The sequence below is a fragment of the Rhipicephalus sanguineus genome, chromosome 8 (assembly GCF_013339695.2).
Source record: "Rhipicephalus sanguineus isolate Rsan-2018 chromosome 8, BIME_Rsan_1.4, whole genome shotgun sequence".
Classification (NCBI taxonomy): domain Eukaryota; kingdom Metazoa; phylum Arthropoda; class Arachnida; order Ixodida; family Ixodidae; genus Rhipicephalus; species Rhipicephalus sanguineus.
The window spans coordinates 12,155,936-12,173,572 of NC_051183.1; the positions used below are offsets into that span (position 1 = coordinate 12,155,936).

Consider the following 17,637-nt stretch of genomic DNA (forward strand, 5'->3'; position numbering starts at 1 on the left):
TGACTCTCCACAACGAAATGTCATGTTAGTTTGCTTTCTTGATTTTCTCAAAACACTGATTTGGCACAGCCAGCAAGAAATTTACTGCAATATACCAGTGGCTATCACAGACAGAAGAACAGTTCTCTTTGAAGCATGAAGCTAAGTGTTTGGAGCACACAACATAGCAAGCAGATTTTAATTATTTTGGTTAGAAGTTTTTAAAATTTGCTATTTGTGTGACTACTGCATGGCTATGATTAAAACGATGGAGTTTAATGTATATAAAGAGTCAATTATAAAAGTGATTCCTTTGTTGCAAGCCTTATGCCTTCTGCTAGCGATGCATATGTCATTTGCATATTTTGGGGAGGTGGTTGTTAGTCTATCATTAATACTTCTTCTTGGGCGAGTTGGTTCATATTGTAGATTAAGGGGGTAACAGCGCGAACACACACCCACAAGAGAGACGACACGGGCACAAAAGCGCTGACTGACAACTGGTTTTAACGGCAGAATGATACACCTTATATACGCCAAAGTGAAGCACGAAAAAGAAAAAGAAATAGAGGGACGGATAACAAAGATTAACAACGCGCAGCGCCAACAACGCCAAACAGCCAACCAAAGAAAACCGCAGGAAAACGTGACCTAAGACCCGACAGCCGCATCTAGAAGATAAAACTCACAGTCAAGGAGGGCAAGAGATGGGACGCTAACACACTTGTTATCAATTTTCTTAATATGATAGGCTTCTAAAGTGACACGTGCAGTCTTGTCTTCGCTCCTACCAAGAATCATGGTCCCTTCAAACCGGGCCACACATCCTGTGCATTTAATGACATGCGCAACTAAATGTGCGTACTTATCATCTAGCTTTTTTAATTTTTGTGCGTGTTCCCCCAAACGGTCGTTGACACAGTGCCCAGTTTCGCCAACCTAGAACATCCCACATGACAGGGGAATGCAATAGACCACTCCAGTGGAACACTTGACGAACAGCGTTTGGTGGTTCTTCTGGCAACCACGTTTGCTGGTGTTGCAAATACGTAGGCACAGCTTTCCCAGCTTATTGGGGGCAGAGAAACAAATTGGGACCCCGTGCCTACTTGCCACCTTCTTTAGATGGTGGGAAAGCTTGTGAACATACGGTACAACCTCAGGCCTAAGGGCCTTCCGGTGGTCCTCAGCCGTTGTACGTCCCGTTCCACGTTTCAACTTTTGAAGGAGGGTCTCAGAAACAGCAGTCAAGACCGAGTTGGGGAACCCTGCAGCCGAAAGACGGCGTACCTGATTGTCGAAACTAGGCATCATTTGATGCGGGCACGATTTTTTGAGAGCCGATTCCAGACACATCATCGCTGTAGCTCTCTTAATCGTCTTAGAATGTGCCGAATCAAAGGGCAGCAATCCCTTCTTAGCAAACGTGGCAAACGTGGTTGCCAGAAGAACCACCAAACGCTGTTCGTCAAGTGTTCCACTGGAGTAGTCTATTGCATTCCCATGTCATGTGGGATGTTCTACGTTGGCGAAACTGGGCGCTGTGTCAACGACCGTTTGGGGGAACACGCACAAAAATTAAAAAAGCTAGATAATAAGTACGCACATTTAGTTGCGCATGTCATTAAATGCACAGGATGTGTGGCCCGATTTCAAGGGACCATGATTCTTGGTAGGAGCGAAGACAAGACTGCACGTGTCAGTTTAGAAGCCTATCATATTAAGAAACTTGATAACAAGTGTGTTAGCGCCCCATCTCTTGCCCTCCTTGACTGTGAGTTTTATCTTCTAGATGCGGCTGTCGGGTCTTAGGTCACGTTTTCCTGCGGTTTTCTTTGGTTGGCTGTTATGCGTTGTTGGCGCTGCGGGTTGTTAATCTTTGTTATCCATCCATCTATTTCTTTTTCTTTTTCTTTTCATGCTTCACTTTGGCGTATGTAAGGTGTATCATTCTGCCATTAAAACCAGTTGTCAGTCAGCGCTTTTGTGTCCGTGTCGTCTCTCTTGTGGGTGTGTGTTCGCGCTGTTACCCCCTTAATCTACAATATGTTAGTCTATCGTAGTAAGAAACAAAGATGCTGTTTTCTTATTCATACAGTATAATGAAATATTAAACCTACAGAAAAAATAACTGCATCTTTAGAATCGGGAGAACAAACTACACAAGCAAGCCGACTTTTATAAAATGTGGTTCAAGAACAATTAAGCAGAACTTTAAAGACCCATGTCCCCCTTTAAGCCATGTGTGTCATGAATGCTAATAGTACCTTTAAAAGACACGACCAGAGAGAAGCATGGATGCCTACCTGAGGTCTCCCCTGCATTTCAGGCAGAATGGCGAGAAGCACCTGGAGCACTGAGGTCTTGTTGGCCTCGTAGGGGTCTTTGAGGCACTGCATCAGCGTAAGCACCGCTTCCCATGACCACTGCACCGACAGCTGAGCACTCTCCCCTGCGGCAGAATGGGGCATTGCTGAACACAGTTTCCTTACGAATAACATACATGCAGTCGAAACCGGATAACCTGAAGGGGATCACAAAAGAACTGCAATAAGGTACGCATTTGGGCTGGTTGGTCCATGATTAACTGTAGAAACAGTGCTAAAAGATGGGACAAAGAAAGGACACACACCACGGCGCTGACTAACAACCAAATGTGCTTTATTCTTCCAGTCTGCATATATATACTCCGCCACAATCTCAAGGAAGCAAAAAGCAAATAAACAAAGAAAAAATATGATTAGCCTGCGCAGAGGCCAAAAAATACTCAATCGGACAAAAAAGTTAACTCCTTCGGAAGGAGGGAGATCGAGGGGAGGCTGACACATGCCTCTCCGCCGTTATAGATATGGTACGCTTCAGAAATGACACGCACCCGTTCATCATGGTACTTCGACAGGAAAATCGAATCTAAGATGGCTGGCAACCACATTCATTACAGTGAAGCGACAATTGACTATCTCTGGCTTGTTTACGGACGTTGTTCGCATGCTCGCGCATGCGGTCATTAGCGCACCGCCCCGTCTGACCAACATAGTAACGGCCGCAAGGAAGAGGTATCTTATACACAACACTATCGCAACATTCTCCCTCCTTCAACGATCTCCCTCCTTCCGAAGGAGGTAACTTTTCTGTCGATTGAGTACCTTTTGGCTTCTGCGCAGGCTAATCATATTTTTTCTTTGTTTATTTGCTTTTTGTTTCCTTGAGATTGTGGCGGAGTACATATATGCAGACTGGAAGAATAAAACACGTTTGGTTGTTAGTCAGCGCCGTGGTTTGCGTCCTTTCTTTGTCCCGTCTTTCAGCGCTGTTTCTACAGTTACAGTCGACGTCCGATTTCCCGGACGCCCGAAATTCCGGACATGCCTGATTTCCCGGACTCATCTGTGGCACCGTCAAGTTCCCCGTAGAGTCCATGTATTAAAAAGTCCAAAATTCCGGACGCTTATAGCCTCCGCCATCCGATTTCCCGGACTTTTTACTGTTAGCCGCTGACCCAAAGTCACCACCGACGCTGCCATTTTGGTTGTTTTCATTTTCATATCCTTGAACCCACCATACTCGCATCGCAGGTGTGGCCAGCAGCACCGCCGCACCGCGCCGCGGCTGCCGTAACCTCGAAACCGCACGTGTCAATCCGTTGCCAGCCATAGCTTAGCCAAGCCAAACCTCACTGTGTTCGTTCACGTGTTGTTTTGTCAGCTGTGCCAGCTCTGCGGTCGTGTCTGCGGTTGATCGTTTGCTGCTGCGCGCTACCTTCAGTGATCACGTTTCCCGACCTTCAGCATCCACCGAGTTCCTAGCTGTTTCGTGCTGCGCTTTTCGTCGAGCGGATTCACCGTTTACAGCAATGGCGCCGACTGCTCCTTCGTCTTCGTCCGCGCCTTCGAAGTGCACAAAGCCACCTCGTAGGTTCACGATGACGAACTGCCATCCGCGGACGTTGCCTTCGACGATCTGCGCGCTGGCGGCGTGTTGATTCCAGCCGAGATAACCCTTGAGGGCTTCGCCGTTGCTGACAAAGACCTTGAGCTATGGCGGAGTTGACCGATGACGAAATCATTCATCAAGTTACGGAGGATTCCGATGACTCCGACACCAAGAACGAAGAGCCAGCTCCTACACAGCCAACGAGCTCGGAGTTGACGCGAGCACTGATGACACTGTCATTGGTGTACAGCGGCAACATGACGTTGACTGAAATTGAGGCAGACATAATCGCGGGCAAGCGAACCGTGCAAAAGAAAATAAGCGACTTCTTTGCGCCCAAGTGCTGACCTATGAGGTAGTGCCGGCCACGTCGTATTTCTTTTTTATAAACGGCTCTTTTCAGAGCCACCTAAACGATGCATTGGCTGAATTGCTATGGGAATCTTGTACTCCGGCTGTGACCCTCTCCGTCAGCGAAAAATACCGACCAAAAAGGTGCGTTTTCATGTGCATTCGTTTTTCCGGACTGCCCGATTTTCCGGACGTTTTCGCGGTCCCTTGAGGGTCCGGGAAATCGGACGTCGACTGTAATCACAAAAGAGTTCTATATATAGGTAATTAGATATATAAAATATTTTATATATAGAAAATATATTCAAGGCCATTTTACAACCATCCGATATACACAATAAATCGTTATACAGTGAAAGCTCGTTAATTCACACCTCATTAATTCGAAATTTTGGATAATTCGAAATGGTCGCCGCAGTCCGGTCCGCAGTGCATAGGAGACCATGTGTAAAACGATTCGTTAATTCGAACAGAAATTGCCGCCTCTACGGGTAACTTCGAAGCGCGCGCCGCCGAGCGTCATCATCGTCAAACACTAGTGGAAGCTTTTACGGCCGAACGATAGGTGGCACGACCGGTTTTTTCGAGCTTCAAGTGGCCTCCGAGCAAAGGGCGAGCAAAGTATGGCCTCCGAAATCCAGGGAGCAATTTTTTTTTTTTCCGTAGCCCTCCCGCTATCTCAGCGCCTGGCGCCACTTGTATACGCGGGACCCGCGGGACGCTGAGGAGTCGGCGGAGTAGTCCTAGCAGTCCTAGGCCGCACCCGGCAGCGTCACCTTGTTTCTCGAGCATGTTGTTCGTTCACGCCGTCAAGCCGTCTTATTCCGCATCGAAGTTGCAAGATGCCGCGGGGAAACTACTGCGCGAAGACTGTCAAGGAGAAGGTGGAGATTTTGCGAGAGGTTGACGAAGGGAACTCGAGCAAATACGAAATTGCGAGGAAGCACGGCATACCTCCGAGCACGTTGTCAACCTACATATGCAACAGGACGGCCATTGAAAACGCCTATGAAGCCGAGGATTTTGGCGCCAGTCGAAAAAGGCTAAGGACAGCGAAGTTCCCGGAACTGGAGTCAGCTTTGATTATCTGGGTTAAAGAAATGAGAGCCCAGAGTATCGCATTGAGCGGCCCTATCATCATGGCCAAGGCAGCCGATTTCGCCCTGTGCTTGGACATTGAAGACTTTGTCGCCTCCGAGGGATGGTTTCATCGTTTCAGGGAGCGGCACAATCTCGTATTCCGCACGTTATCCGGCGAGGCAAAGGAAGTGGACGCCGAAACATGCGCTACTTGGAGAAGCGACACCCTGCAGCAGTACTTGGAGAGCTACTCACCACAGGATGTGTTTAACGCTGACGAGACAGCGTTATTTTTCAAGTTGCAGCCAGACAAGACGATCACCTACAAGGGAGACAGCTGTGCCGGCGGCAAGCGCAGCAAAGAGCGTGTCACTGTTCTGGTCGCCGCAAATATGACCGGTACGGAAAAGGTCCCCCTTTTTGTGATTGGCAAAGCACTCAAGCCACGGTGCTTCAAAAACATTCGGTCACTGCCGACGGAGTACGCCGCAAACAAGAAAGCCTGGACGACAGGTGACCTATTCAGGAAGTGGCTACTGAAATTCGACAGGCGAATGGAACTGGGCGGCAGACGCGTTCTTCTTGTCGTCGACAACTGTTCGGCGCACAAAGTCGACGTTGAGCTGAGAGCAACAAAGTTAGTGTTCCTTCCAGCAAATGCGACTGCGGCCCTACAGCCAATGGACCAGGGTGTGATAAGGAACATCAAGTGCTTTTATAGGCGTCACATGCTGGAGAGAATGATTTTGTGCGCGGGCGACAGGAAGGACTTCGGCATTACGCTGCTCACTGCCATGCACATGTTGGTGCGCGCATGGGAACAGGTGACCGCGACCACAATCGCAAACTGTTTCCGCCACAGTGGATTTGCAGCTGGAAGTGCGCAGGATAGTTGTGACGTCGACGTGGACGGGGCTGAGGAGCTCATGCCAGTGGCATTGCGCGACACTCTTCGGGGCGTACGTTTTGCCGATTATGTTGAAGTTGACACCGGTGCATCGGTGTGTGGTGCCCTGACTGATGAGGACATTATCGCTCAAGTAGCCGGTGCGCAGCCTGTTGCTGAAGAGCCAGAAGGTGAGGAAGACGAAGATGACGAAGCGCCTGTGCGCCCGTCAGCTTCTGCGGTGATGGAGGCACTTAATGTGGCGCGTCTCTTCTTCAGCTTTAAAGAGGGTGAAGAGGATTCACTGCGCCGCGTCCGCGCGCTGGTACAGAGAGCCGCAGCTGGGGCATTCAGAGAAAAGAAGCAGATGGTCATCACCGACTTTTTTGGCCAATAAATATTTTTCGTGCCCCCACCCCCGAAATCCATCCATTTTTGCTCACTTTCATTATTTTGAATTTTGTTTAATTCGAAATTGCTCAGCATTCCTGTGGAATTCGAATTAACGAGCTTTTACTGTATGTGGGTTCAATGTACACGGCATCGACCGTACTAATATGATGGCGTGAATACAGGTTGCATCAGCAGTTTAACGTGTGCCATATTGCAGTGAGTGCACGTGTGCGTACGAATGAATTCTTACTGCCTAGCTATGTTGAGAAACATACATGTAAAGAGCAAACATTTAAAAGAGGCACACGTACAAGATAACAAGCACTGGCTACCAATTATTTTCGTTTATTTTGAAGAAACATTTCAACGAGTACAAAGCCCCCCAAACACCCGGAAGAAAACGGAAATGTGGAACAGCCATTCATATATCATTAATGTTATTCAAATGTCATCATCCCCAACAGCCTATCTTATATCCACTGCAGGACCAAGGTCTCTTCCTACCTTGTCCTGTGCGCAGTAGTTCCACTGTATACCTCCGAAGCTCTTAAATTTTGTCACTCTACCTAACCTATTGCCATTCTTGGCCATGCTTCCCATCTTGTAGTATCCATTCTGACAGTCTGACTGACCATTGGTTACCCATATTTCTCATGACATGACACGCCAAGGCCCATTTTCTTCCTTTTAATGCCCACTTCTTCCTTTTAATATCTACTAGGATATCGGCTACCTCTGTTTGTTTCCCCGATTCACTCTGCTGTCCTCCAATCTCTTAATGTTACACTTATCATTTTTTCGTTCTGTTGCACGCTAAGTGGTCCTAGCTTCTTCTAAAGTTCCTTCGTTGTTCTCCAGGTTTCTGCCCCACTATTATTTCTCCAGGCTTCTGGAGAAAGATTTCTGCCCCACAGAACTGGCAAAATACAATGGTTAAGCACTTTGCGCTGGAGTGACACTGGTCATGAGTTGAGAATGTCTACTGTATGCGCACCCTTCCATCCTTATTCTTCAGAGGATTTAACCGAACGATTACAGTGTAGTAAACTCGCACGATCCTAGACACTGGGGTACGCAAATTTCAATATTACGAAGACAAGGCCGGCTGACCTTTTGCAGCATGAACGGTGACCAGGACTTCGAGGATTGCGAGTGCCGTAAAGCGGCGGCCGAAGTTGGCCCCTGGGAAAAGCTGCTCCATGCACATCCCATGCAGCCAGGTCACAAACTCCTGCAGAAACAGGAACGGAGCAGTCAAGCGGTTGAAGCTACAAACACAGAGTGGTGGACACGGTAGATCTTGCCCACCTGATGAGCTTCCAGCTGTGGGGGCACGAGCTGTGCATGCTCCTCGGGCAACTCTCCTCTCCTCAGCTGCCTGTTGAGCAGCGTGCTGCTGTCGAAGATCCTGTTCAACACCTGCAGCAGTTGCAGGAAAGAAAGCATCAAGGACAGAGGTTACCTACGTGACAAAGTGATGAAAATAATTTTACAGCAAAGCTGTCTTAGTCTACCCTGTACAGCCATTGTCATCCTAGTAGTAGTCGTAGTAGTAGTAGTAGTAGTAGTCATGCAAGTCACGTGACCAGAGAGGGAATAATAAAGAAATAAATTAAACAAAATGACAATGATGTCGACTTTCGACACAAAATATCGTAGAAAAGTTAGCACTTCCATCAACTACATTAAAGATATGCTAATTGTATTAAACCAAGGCAAAACACCTGGGCACACAAGAGGGTCAGGGAGATAACAGGGAGTGCACATTTGGCAGGATTCTGGCTGTGCCAGCGGCAAATCATGCGACGTGAGGCGTTTGCTGAAACGCCATTGTTCAAGCCCACAGGTCATGTGATCTCACTTTGCCCAATTAAGTGTAAGCCTGTGCATTTGAAATCTAGTGGTGAATTTACGACACCACGTGATCTCGCTAGGTAATCACATACACTTGCGAGCTTACAGCTTTGCTTTCCATTTCACGGCCTGCAAATGGCTGAATTTTTTTGTTATTTGGGGGATACAGTCGACGACCGATAATTCGGACTCCACGGGGAACGTAAATAAGTCCGAATTATCGAATGTCCGAAAAAACGAATGCATCAGAAAAAAAATACTTTTACTGACACTTCAGGGTCCCGGTGGCCGAAAAATGTTGTCAATGCGTTGCTGCCCGCACTTCCGCTTACGTGCAACCAAGTCCGCCTGTATCTCCGCCAGTGTGATGTGATCGCTGTACGATGACGAGCTGGTTTCGTTCGCGAAGGCAACGCGTCTGTGCGGCGCACTTCGTGGTCGCACAGAGAGGCAGCATGAATGGCGGCGCGGCGCGTTTCGGTTCTCGCCTATTAAATGCGTGCACTATGCAAGTAACTGCCCCAGGCCACATGCACTATCGAGCAGTTGACTGAAGATGCTTATCGTAAGGCTTGTCAGCGATTGAGCCGCACTGGCGCGTTTGCCACCTGCCGCCATCACGCCTCCGTGCATTTCCACTGCTTATCCACAAAGACATCGCCGCACGGCGCCGTGATAGCGGCCCCTTTGAATTTCCGGTCCGCTTCACCCCGTAACACTTCGGCATCGCGACAAAGCTGACTTTCAGACTCTGCTACTGTCGTAAACAGGTCGACTCACGAAAGCGCTGGTTCGAACCTACGAGATGATAGACGCGGCAGAGGTGGGGGCTTCAATTATTGCCTTTCGGACCTGCAATTCGGGCAGAAAGTCCGAAAAATCGGATGCCGAAGAGTTTTAGCGTCCGAAATTTCCGACGTTCTTGAACATTGACGTCTATGGGGCTGGTGACGGTGCCGCGAAAGCGTCCGAATTTTCGAGCATGTCCGGAAAATCGGGCGTCCGAAAAATCGGCATTGACTGTATCTGCCGCGTTTCGTTGTCGTCGGCGCGGCCTTCGGAGCTGGCTGTGAGGGCACCGTTGGCGCCATTTAACTCAGATCGTTTGAGACAGCAGAGCGCAAAATAAAACAAGTTCCAAGATAAAAATGAACGCGCGCGCAGAACGCTTTACCGCAGACGCATTCAACAGAACGGTGGCGATAGCAGCGCAGCGCGGGGAGACAGGAACCGGAATATAGGATGTTCGCGATGTCGATATGAGTTCCCATAATTGACCAGTGCCTCCAAGATCGGCATTTCCAATTAGAAATCTCTGAGGCACAACGTAGCGATCGAAATAAAGCCTCATAGATCCCCAATTAGCTTTCGTTTTGATCTCTGAGGCCATACTTTGTATGGTATGGGTGCCGGAGGAGATAATGGCTGGCGATTCGGCGTGCGCGACAGCCTCGGACAGGGTCCGGATTATCGAATGTAGATCTCGCAGCTGTCCGAAATATCGGTCGTCTTTACACATTACTTCTATGGGATCATCGGCGGTGCCGCGCTACTGTCCGAATTACCGAGCATGTCCGAATTATCGGTGTCCGATTTATCGGTCGGCGACTGTAATTTGGCAAAATATGGCACACACAACATGATTTGTTGTGCTGATATTATAACTGAAATTTGTTTTCAGTTGTCCGTTATACATCTTGAGTTACAACACCCGATAGACTCTTATTGTCATTCCCACACTAATAGATTAAACATAAGTTTGTGATCTTTGCATAAGCATATTCACAAGGGCCAATTCTTTGCTCTAAAGCTATTGGTCCATTTTTTTTAAACATTTAAATAAGCACAAACATTTTTTTAAATGTCTTACTATTGTAGAACTTTGTAAATAACCAATCATCAAACTTTGTATGAAGTGCAAACAAAAATGGTCAGCTTTAAAGCGCTCAATGTTTCAGGATCTAGGTGCAAGAAATGAAATGATTTAATCTTCGTTTGCTGTGAAATAGCACAAGGACGAATGACAGCAACTGCACAAATCATGGACTAGTAAACCCACCTTTTTGATGCAGGAGATCATCTGCTGCCTGAATGGCGCGCCTTGCATGTTGATGTTGAGATGCAGGAAGGAGCGCAGCAGTTGCAGGCACAGTGGTTTCACGGGCTCGCACGATTTGGGATGTTCAGTGAGCAGTTGCAGTGTGTCAAGACGCACCTAAACCAAAAGAAAAAGCAACAAAATGAAAGCTCATGTTTTCAATCAAAGGGGTTCTTTCGGCACGGTCGGAAACCAGCAACTGTAGTTCTATGCTAGCATTGCCTCTCACTAGAGAGATAAACTGGCAAATTCAAACCAGAACAATCACTATGTGCAACATCTTGAATATGGCAAATCGCCTTGCAAAAGCCCTCAAGGTCGATAACATTTCTCTTTCATATGCGGCACCATATATCACAAATACCAATCATTTTTCGATAGCACTCACTGTGCAATGTCAGCTTCTTCTCAAGTTTGTCAGCCTCCAGTGAGTCTATGTCAAGCAGGGATTTCAGTCACGAATGTTCAACATGCCATAACTTTTGTTCAAATGGGTCTCGAACATCCATTCTTGTTTTCTTGCACTCAGCTCTCATTTCAGGTTATTCTGATGTGCTTATTTACATTGTAACTCACTCAGTCTCGGCAAACTATAGCTCCCAAAATGGCACATGGAATGGATGATATTTAAAAACTACGCTTTGCACGAGAAAAATAATTGCATATTTGAAATCAGCACGCAAATATACACAAACTCAGTGAGTGTCATCTAAATCGATAAAGAATTAAAAAAAAATGTTTTCAAGTGCGGTGTCCCCCCCTTTAGCACGACACCATAAAGGTCGTCCCATGGAGATTTTACGGCACGAGATCGTGATGGCAGGCGAACTTAAAGTGATTTTGACTAACGTGTGGCATAAATTAATTAGCACTACTAACCACCTTCTTTAAAAAAACCAACAAAGCAATGGTGGAGTTCCCATTTACCTGGACGTCCATGTGGGACATCCCTTGCAGAAGGACGTGACGCCATCGCTCCAGGTTGCCGGACTCGATGAGTGCCTTGTCAAGCAGGAGACACTTCAGGGTGGCCGGTACAAAGTCACCTGCAGTAAGATTTAGTTGCTCTAACCATGTAACGGGGTTGCGTGGATGACACATCTCCAAGGGTGTAGAGGACAATGGTAATGGTACCGATCCTGCATTCATACCTTTTTTGTTCATCTTTAATTGCATTGTAAACATTTACATCGAGCATGACCGATCTGGCCCCACATGTTTTGACAAGTAACAACAGGAAAAATAAGAGAGACATCAATGATTGTTTATGTCAACATGTGTGCAATTTGCAAAGTGACAAAGACACTTTTTTTGGCTATTCATACAACAAGATGTAGCTGTTCACCAATCTTCGAAAACACCACTGTGCTATGCAGACAGACCTGAATGCACTCAAATCATTCTACGGACTACTCATGTGCTGACTCAACTGGGTTATTGTGTCATTATGCGGCCTATTCTGTTGTCCGGTTTAAGAGCTCCCGCTTCCCGACAGCCGCACATGTTCAGTGCAATCATGATGATACTTTCAGCAAAGTTTTTGTTTTGGTGTTTAATCCTTTCTGACGTCCACCTCTTCCTCCCTTTGCTTTCACCGGTTCATCATAACTGTTGCAGTGTGTAATAATCAGTGCTTTCCCATTATTTATAATTTCAGTATTTTCACATTGCCCATCCATATCAAACCCTCCCCCCCTTCCCCCCAGCTGTTACCATTGTGCATCACACTCTCAAAGATATAACTGTTAGTCCTTGCAGTAATTGGATGACACCCAGTCTTGTTGACAAGCAGATTCATGTTGCGAAAAAACAAATGTCTATCTTCTTAATGAAACGGTGTGAAATGGACTACAGACAAAGTCTTGATCAACATGGGTGCCTATTCACATACAAATGTTTGGTACATTACATGACAGGGCAATATAAACACACACAAAAGATATGCAAGGTGCAACAGAAAACCATGCGCTCATGAATTATACTTCTTTGTTGTGTAAATGATAGATGCACGGCATATATACAAGGCAGAATTTTATTTATAGTATGCCTCGGCAAGATCGCTAATTATTAGGTTCGTAGTGAGGAACAGAACCTTGGATTTCTGAAACAGGGCTCACAATGAGTGGCCAGGTTTGACGTGAAAATTTTGAAAGTTGTGTACAGCAGACTTTCGTTAAACGGAGCCTGAAGGGACCAGGAAAAATGTGTTCAATTTAACAGGCATTCCGTTTAAGTTTATTGAAGGTCTACTGCAGTGTTCTCAGGCAAACACTAACTGTAACGTCTACCAACCAACTCAAGTTAGCATTCTTCCGAGTTAGGCAGTTGAGTCAGGTAATGAATGCTTACTCCTGTCTTCGGAAAGCTTGCCAAATACATATTGCGTTGTCCCAGGGTGGATGGCAGTGAGGACAGGCAGAACATGCTGTGAAAAAAAAATAAATGAATAAGTAAAAAGTTATTCAGCATAAATAAGCTTCAAAAGACTGTGCACTGGAAACATAACCTCCCCAGTCTCACAGTAAACAACCTAGGCCTTGAGAACACGCGTCTCCGTCCAGCAGCATCACCAACACTCGGCTCACTCGTCTCACTCAGCTCGCGCTGCTGCCATCTTTCTGGACGGTGCTTTACGCTGACTCGCTGTTTTTCCTCAAAGCGTCACCGAAGGAATGCACTACCAATAATCCTCTGCTCAGCCTTTTCAACATTAACTCGAAAGAGATTGCATAAAGCTGTGGCCTTGGATATACAATTGCATGCATGAGGAACTGAATCGAGGTAGTTTAAACGCACTGTCCTTGTCAGTTTTTGCGAAAGGTGATGCGAAAGGTGACATCAATTTGGCCGAGGTTAATGTGTCGTCACAGATGATGAAATGTGGCTGTAAAGTATCGAATATATCAGCCTGTCAGAAAGATCAAACGTGTAGCTTCAACACGTCAGCCTCTTCTGTTATATTTTCATCAACATGTTGAGGTCAGCATGAATGATTTTCCCCACAAGAAATATAAGGACATAGCTACCCTTTCCACTTACATGGCTGAAATCAGCTTCTAGTAATCAGAATATTTAGGCAGTAAATGGGCTTTTCCCATTTGTAACGTCCCATTCGGTAATGACTTGTTTGGTTTTGTTGGGTTTAACATTCCAAAACAACTCAGGCTATGAGAGACTCCATAACGGAGGTCTCCTTATAGTTTAGACTACCTGGGGTTCTTTAATGTGCACTGAAACCACACAGTACACGGGCCTTTAGCATTTCACCTCCATCGAAATGTGACCACTGTGGCCCTAATTGAACCCTCCTCTTTCGGATCCAAGCCGAGCGCGGGAACCACTACGCCACCATGGCAGCTTTGTTCGATAATGAGAACAGACTTGAAGAGCAATTCTTTGCTTTAAAAATATTTGACTGTGAGAAAGATAACGTGTGTAGCGAAACTTAGGACTAATTCTGGCTAAGATATTCAAGGCAGCACTCACCTGAAACAGGGGTACAAGCAGCTCTCTGGAATGGTTCTTGGTGGCCATGGAAAATGGCTCAAGCCAGGCACGCTCAAACTCGGCTGTGCAGGCTTCCTTTCGATGCAACGACGCTAGCTTCTGCACCAAGTCTTTAACCTTGACGACAAGAAAAAAAACAAGAAACAAAGAATGACCTTGCTGTCTGAAGAATCGCAAAGGTAAACGGCAATGTGCAGTAATAATTCCAGTGAGATCTCTAAGCAGCTAGTACTCTGAGCTTGTGAAATCCTTGGAAATAATTGACAAGGTGTTGAAGCAGATGAGAACTCACTACAATGTCAATGTGCCCACCATGCTCTGGAGATTCAGAATTTTTGATAATATGTGATCCTCAGCTGCTGTCTGTGCCTGAGGTTGTAAACTTGTAATTATCAACGGAATGTTTGTTGCAGCATCAAGAAACAACTATAAAGCCTCTGTGCTAGTTGGTGGCAGATACAGCGGCTCATTTCAGGGGGGATTGGGGTGGTTGCTCCAAACAAAGCCGGAGGGCAACTCTCGTTTCACGAAGTTATTGTTATCACAGAGCGTCCACCATAACATTGCTGTTAATTTTTGTTCACAGTAATCCCACTAATTTCGTCTGTCAAACAGGCAACAGAACAAAGGATGTGGATGGCACAAACAGAGGGAGCGGGTTGCTGTTAAAAGCTTGTCAGTAGCCCTGTGGGACCAAGCAGCAATGCGAGCACAGAGGACACTCACGTATGAGCACATGGTGGGCTCCTCGGCAGCCGACAGGAGGCTAGTGACCAGCGCTGGCCTCAGCCGCAGCAATGCCGAGCAGCCCATCACCTCGGCCAGGTAGGCGACCGTGTCGTACTTGCCCTTGCGGTGCCACGGCAGGTCGATCAGGAACATGGCCGACTCCTCCAGGAAGGCGCGCGCCTCCTGTTCACCTGGCATCGAGAACACATGACGGTTATCGTGGCTTCCTCTAAACTTCTAAGCAGCGTATAGTGTCACACTGCATGCCTCGAGCATTGTGATCTATGATAGAGCTCTGCTAGTATGTAACAAGTTGCTGTCTCCCCGTGACGCCAGACTGTGCTTACATGTCACTGCCTAACCGCCCCCTCAATATCAAAACCATAAGTGTTTTTTAAGGCAGCGGTATTGAAAATACAGTTGAACCCCTTTATAAGAGACGTGCATCGGGGAGCATTTCTTGTCCCTTATACAAGGTGTCTCTTACAAGCAGTGTACCATGTTCTTATTTTCTGATCAACCTCTATTTTGATGTAGGCCCACTTGCGTCTCTTATACCCATTTGTCTCTTACATCAGTGTCTCTTATAAAGGGGTTCAACTGCATATTAAATATTCCCAGGACCCACAAAACTCTTCTTAGTATTCTCGACACCAGTGTTTTCATTTAGAGCAACCATCAGAAAATGCTTAAAATTCAAGTCGGTACTCCTTTACCCAATTTTGCTTGATACAATTTTTGGCTACTACATTTTTTTATATCGCTGTCTGGTAAAAAACAGATTCGAAAGGTCTTACTGTAAAAGGAATATGCACACAGATTTCTCAGAATGAAAGCTGCGTTTTGTGACTTCTTCTCTGGTGTCTGTGTGCCTTACTTTTTCCTGTGATGAATACCTACAAACCAGTGCAACTTTCTGTCACTCAAAGCTTCCTAGATGACGAAAAATTTATCGTGGTCCAGGGACCAGGACCAACACCTTTCAGGGGCAGTCATTCGAACATAATAATAATAATATCTGGCGTTTAACGTCCCAAAACCACGATATGATTATGAGAGACGCCGTAGCGCAGGGCTCTGAAAATTTCAACCACCTGGGGTTCTTTAACGTGCACCTAAATCTAAGTACACGGGCCTCAAACATTTTTGCCTGCATCGAAAATGCAGCCGCCGCGGCCGGGATTTGATCCCGCGGCCTTCGGGTCAGCAGTCAAGCGCCATAACCACTTGACCACCGTGGCGGGGTGTTATTCAAACATCTGAGCTGATTAGGTGGCTATAAGATTACAGTGTGAGGGCGACTTAATCGACAATTCAAAGCACCTTCAATAAATACGTGTTGGTCCTTGGTTTGAACCCCAGAGCAGAATGAATTTTTAGTAGAGCTGTGCGAATAGCAAAATTTTGGGTGCGAAGCGAATTCGAATATTGAAGTGTGAGTGCGAATCGAATCGAATATTTTTCTAATATTTCTCGAATATTTTTCGAATACTTTTCGAATACTTCGAAGCGAAATTGCAGAAAAAAAAGTTAGAGAGGATTCCTAAGCATATTCTTATGAGACAGCAACATGAAAGTGTTTCTTTTCACTAGGTCGATGAAGCATTGGCGGGGTGGTGTTTCATAGTTGTCTTATCAAGAATGAGGCAATGTAGAGGCTGAATTGTATTTATGTACATGATTTGGTGCAACGAAAGTGTTGCCGACAGCACTTTACACGTGATAGACAAATATGCCATTTCCTCAACCTCTCCTCCTATGATGCCCAACTGATGTGGCAGACAAGGGTCTGCTCCCTTCAAGTCCGGAGTTCCAAATCTGCCTCGTAGACTTCGATATATAAGAACATCCGAAATTTTGGATGCCAAAATGTTTCGGCTTCCGATTTTTTGGACTTCCTGCCCAAATTTCAGGTCCAAAACAGCATTAATTGAGCCCCCACCTCTGCCACATCTTTCATCTCCATGTTGGAACCAGCGTTTTCTTGAGTTAATACATTTGCGACCGTGGCAGAGCTTGAAAGGCAGCTTTGCCGCAATACCGGGGTGTGACGAGGTGAAGCATATTGAAAATCTAGGGACCACTTCCAATCGGACGTTGTGGCTTGGCAAAGTTCGACCGTCACCGAGCTTGAAAGGCAGCTTTGCCGCAATACCGGGGTGTGATGAGGTGAAGCATATTAAAAAATTTAGGAACCATTTCCAATCGGACGTTGACTGTGTCTTGGCAAAGTTCGACCGTAATGGAGCTTGAAAGGCAGCTTTGCTGCAATACCGGAGTGTGATGAGGTGCAGCATAATGAAAATCTAGGGACCATTTCCAATCGGACGTTGACTGTCTCTTGGCAAAGTTCGACCGTAACAAATCTTGAAAGGCAGCTTTGCCGCAATACGAGAATGTAACGAGGTGAAGCATATTGAAAATCTGAAGGGGTGACTTTCAATCGGACGTTGACTGTATTTGTTTTTGGAAAGTTCGAATAGCTCGAATAGTAAAATTCCAGTGCGAATCGAATCGAATAGCAAACACTATTCGAAAAATATTCGAAATTTCGAATATTCGCACACCCCTAATTTTTAGTGAACTCAAAAGCTTTTGTTGTCGAAAAAATCCTTAAAGGGGCCCTGCAACACTTTTTGAGCAGGGTCAAAAAGCGCTGCCAATCGGTAGTCGAGGCTCCCGAGAACACGCGAGCCAAATATTATAGCGAAGCGAGCGGCCTGGAATTTACAATAAATTCTCAAAGTCAGCTGAAAATCGCTCCCTCTTCTCTCGACAAATGATGTATTAGTCCGCAAAATATGACGCGATTGTCGGCAGTTCCACC

At 46.2% G+C, this 17,637-nt stretch overlaps 1 protein-coding gene across 1 annotated transcript in view; it reads right to left on the minus strand.

Moving 5' to 3' along the window:
• Positions 1-17,637, minus strand: part of LOC119401390 (thyroid adenoma-associated protein homolog) — an 84,834-nt gene that overhangs the window by 44,173 nt on the left and 23,024 nt on the right. Inside the window, exons 13-20 of the mRNA XM_037668144.2 lie at positions 14,808-15,001; positions 14,061-14,198; positions 12,924-12,999; positions 11,502-11,620; positions 10,536-10,691; positions 7,931-8,041; positions 7,733-7,853; positions 2,286-2,431 (exon numbers count right to left, since the gene is read on the minus strand). Of these exons, the coding sequence (XP_037524072.1) occupies positions 2,286-2,431; positions 7,733-7,853; positions 7,931-8,041; positions 10,536-10,691; positions 11,502-11,620; positions 12,924-12,999; positions 14,061-14,198; positions 14,808-15,001 (1,061 nt within the window). The remainder of the gene's footprint in view (positions 1-2,285; positions 2,432-7,732; positions 7,854-7,930; positions 8,042-10,535; positions 10,692-11,501; positions 11,621-12,923; positions 13,000-14,060; positions 14,199-14,807; positions 15,002-17,637) is intronic.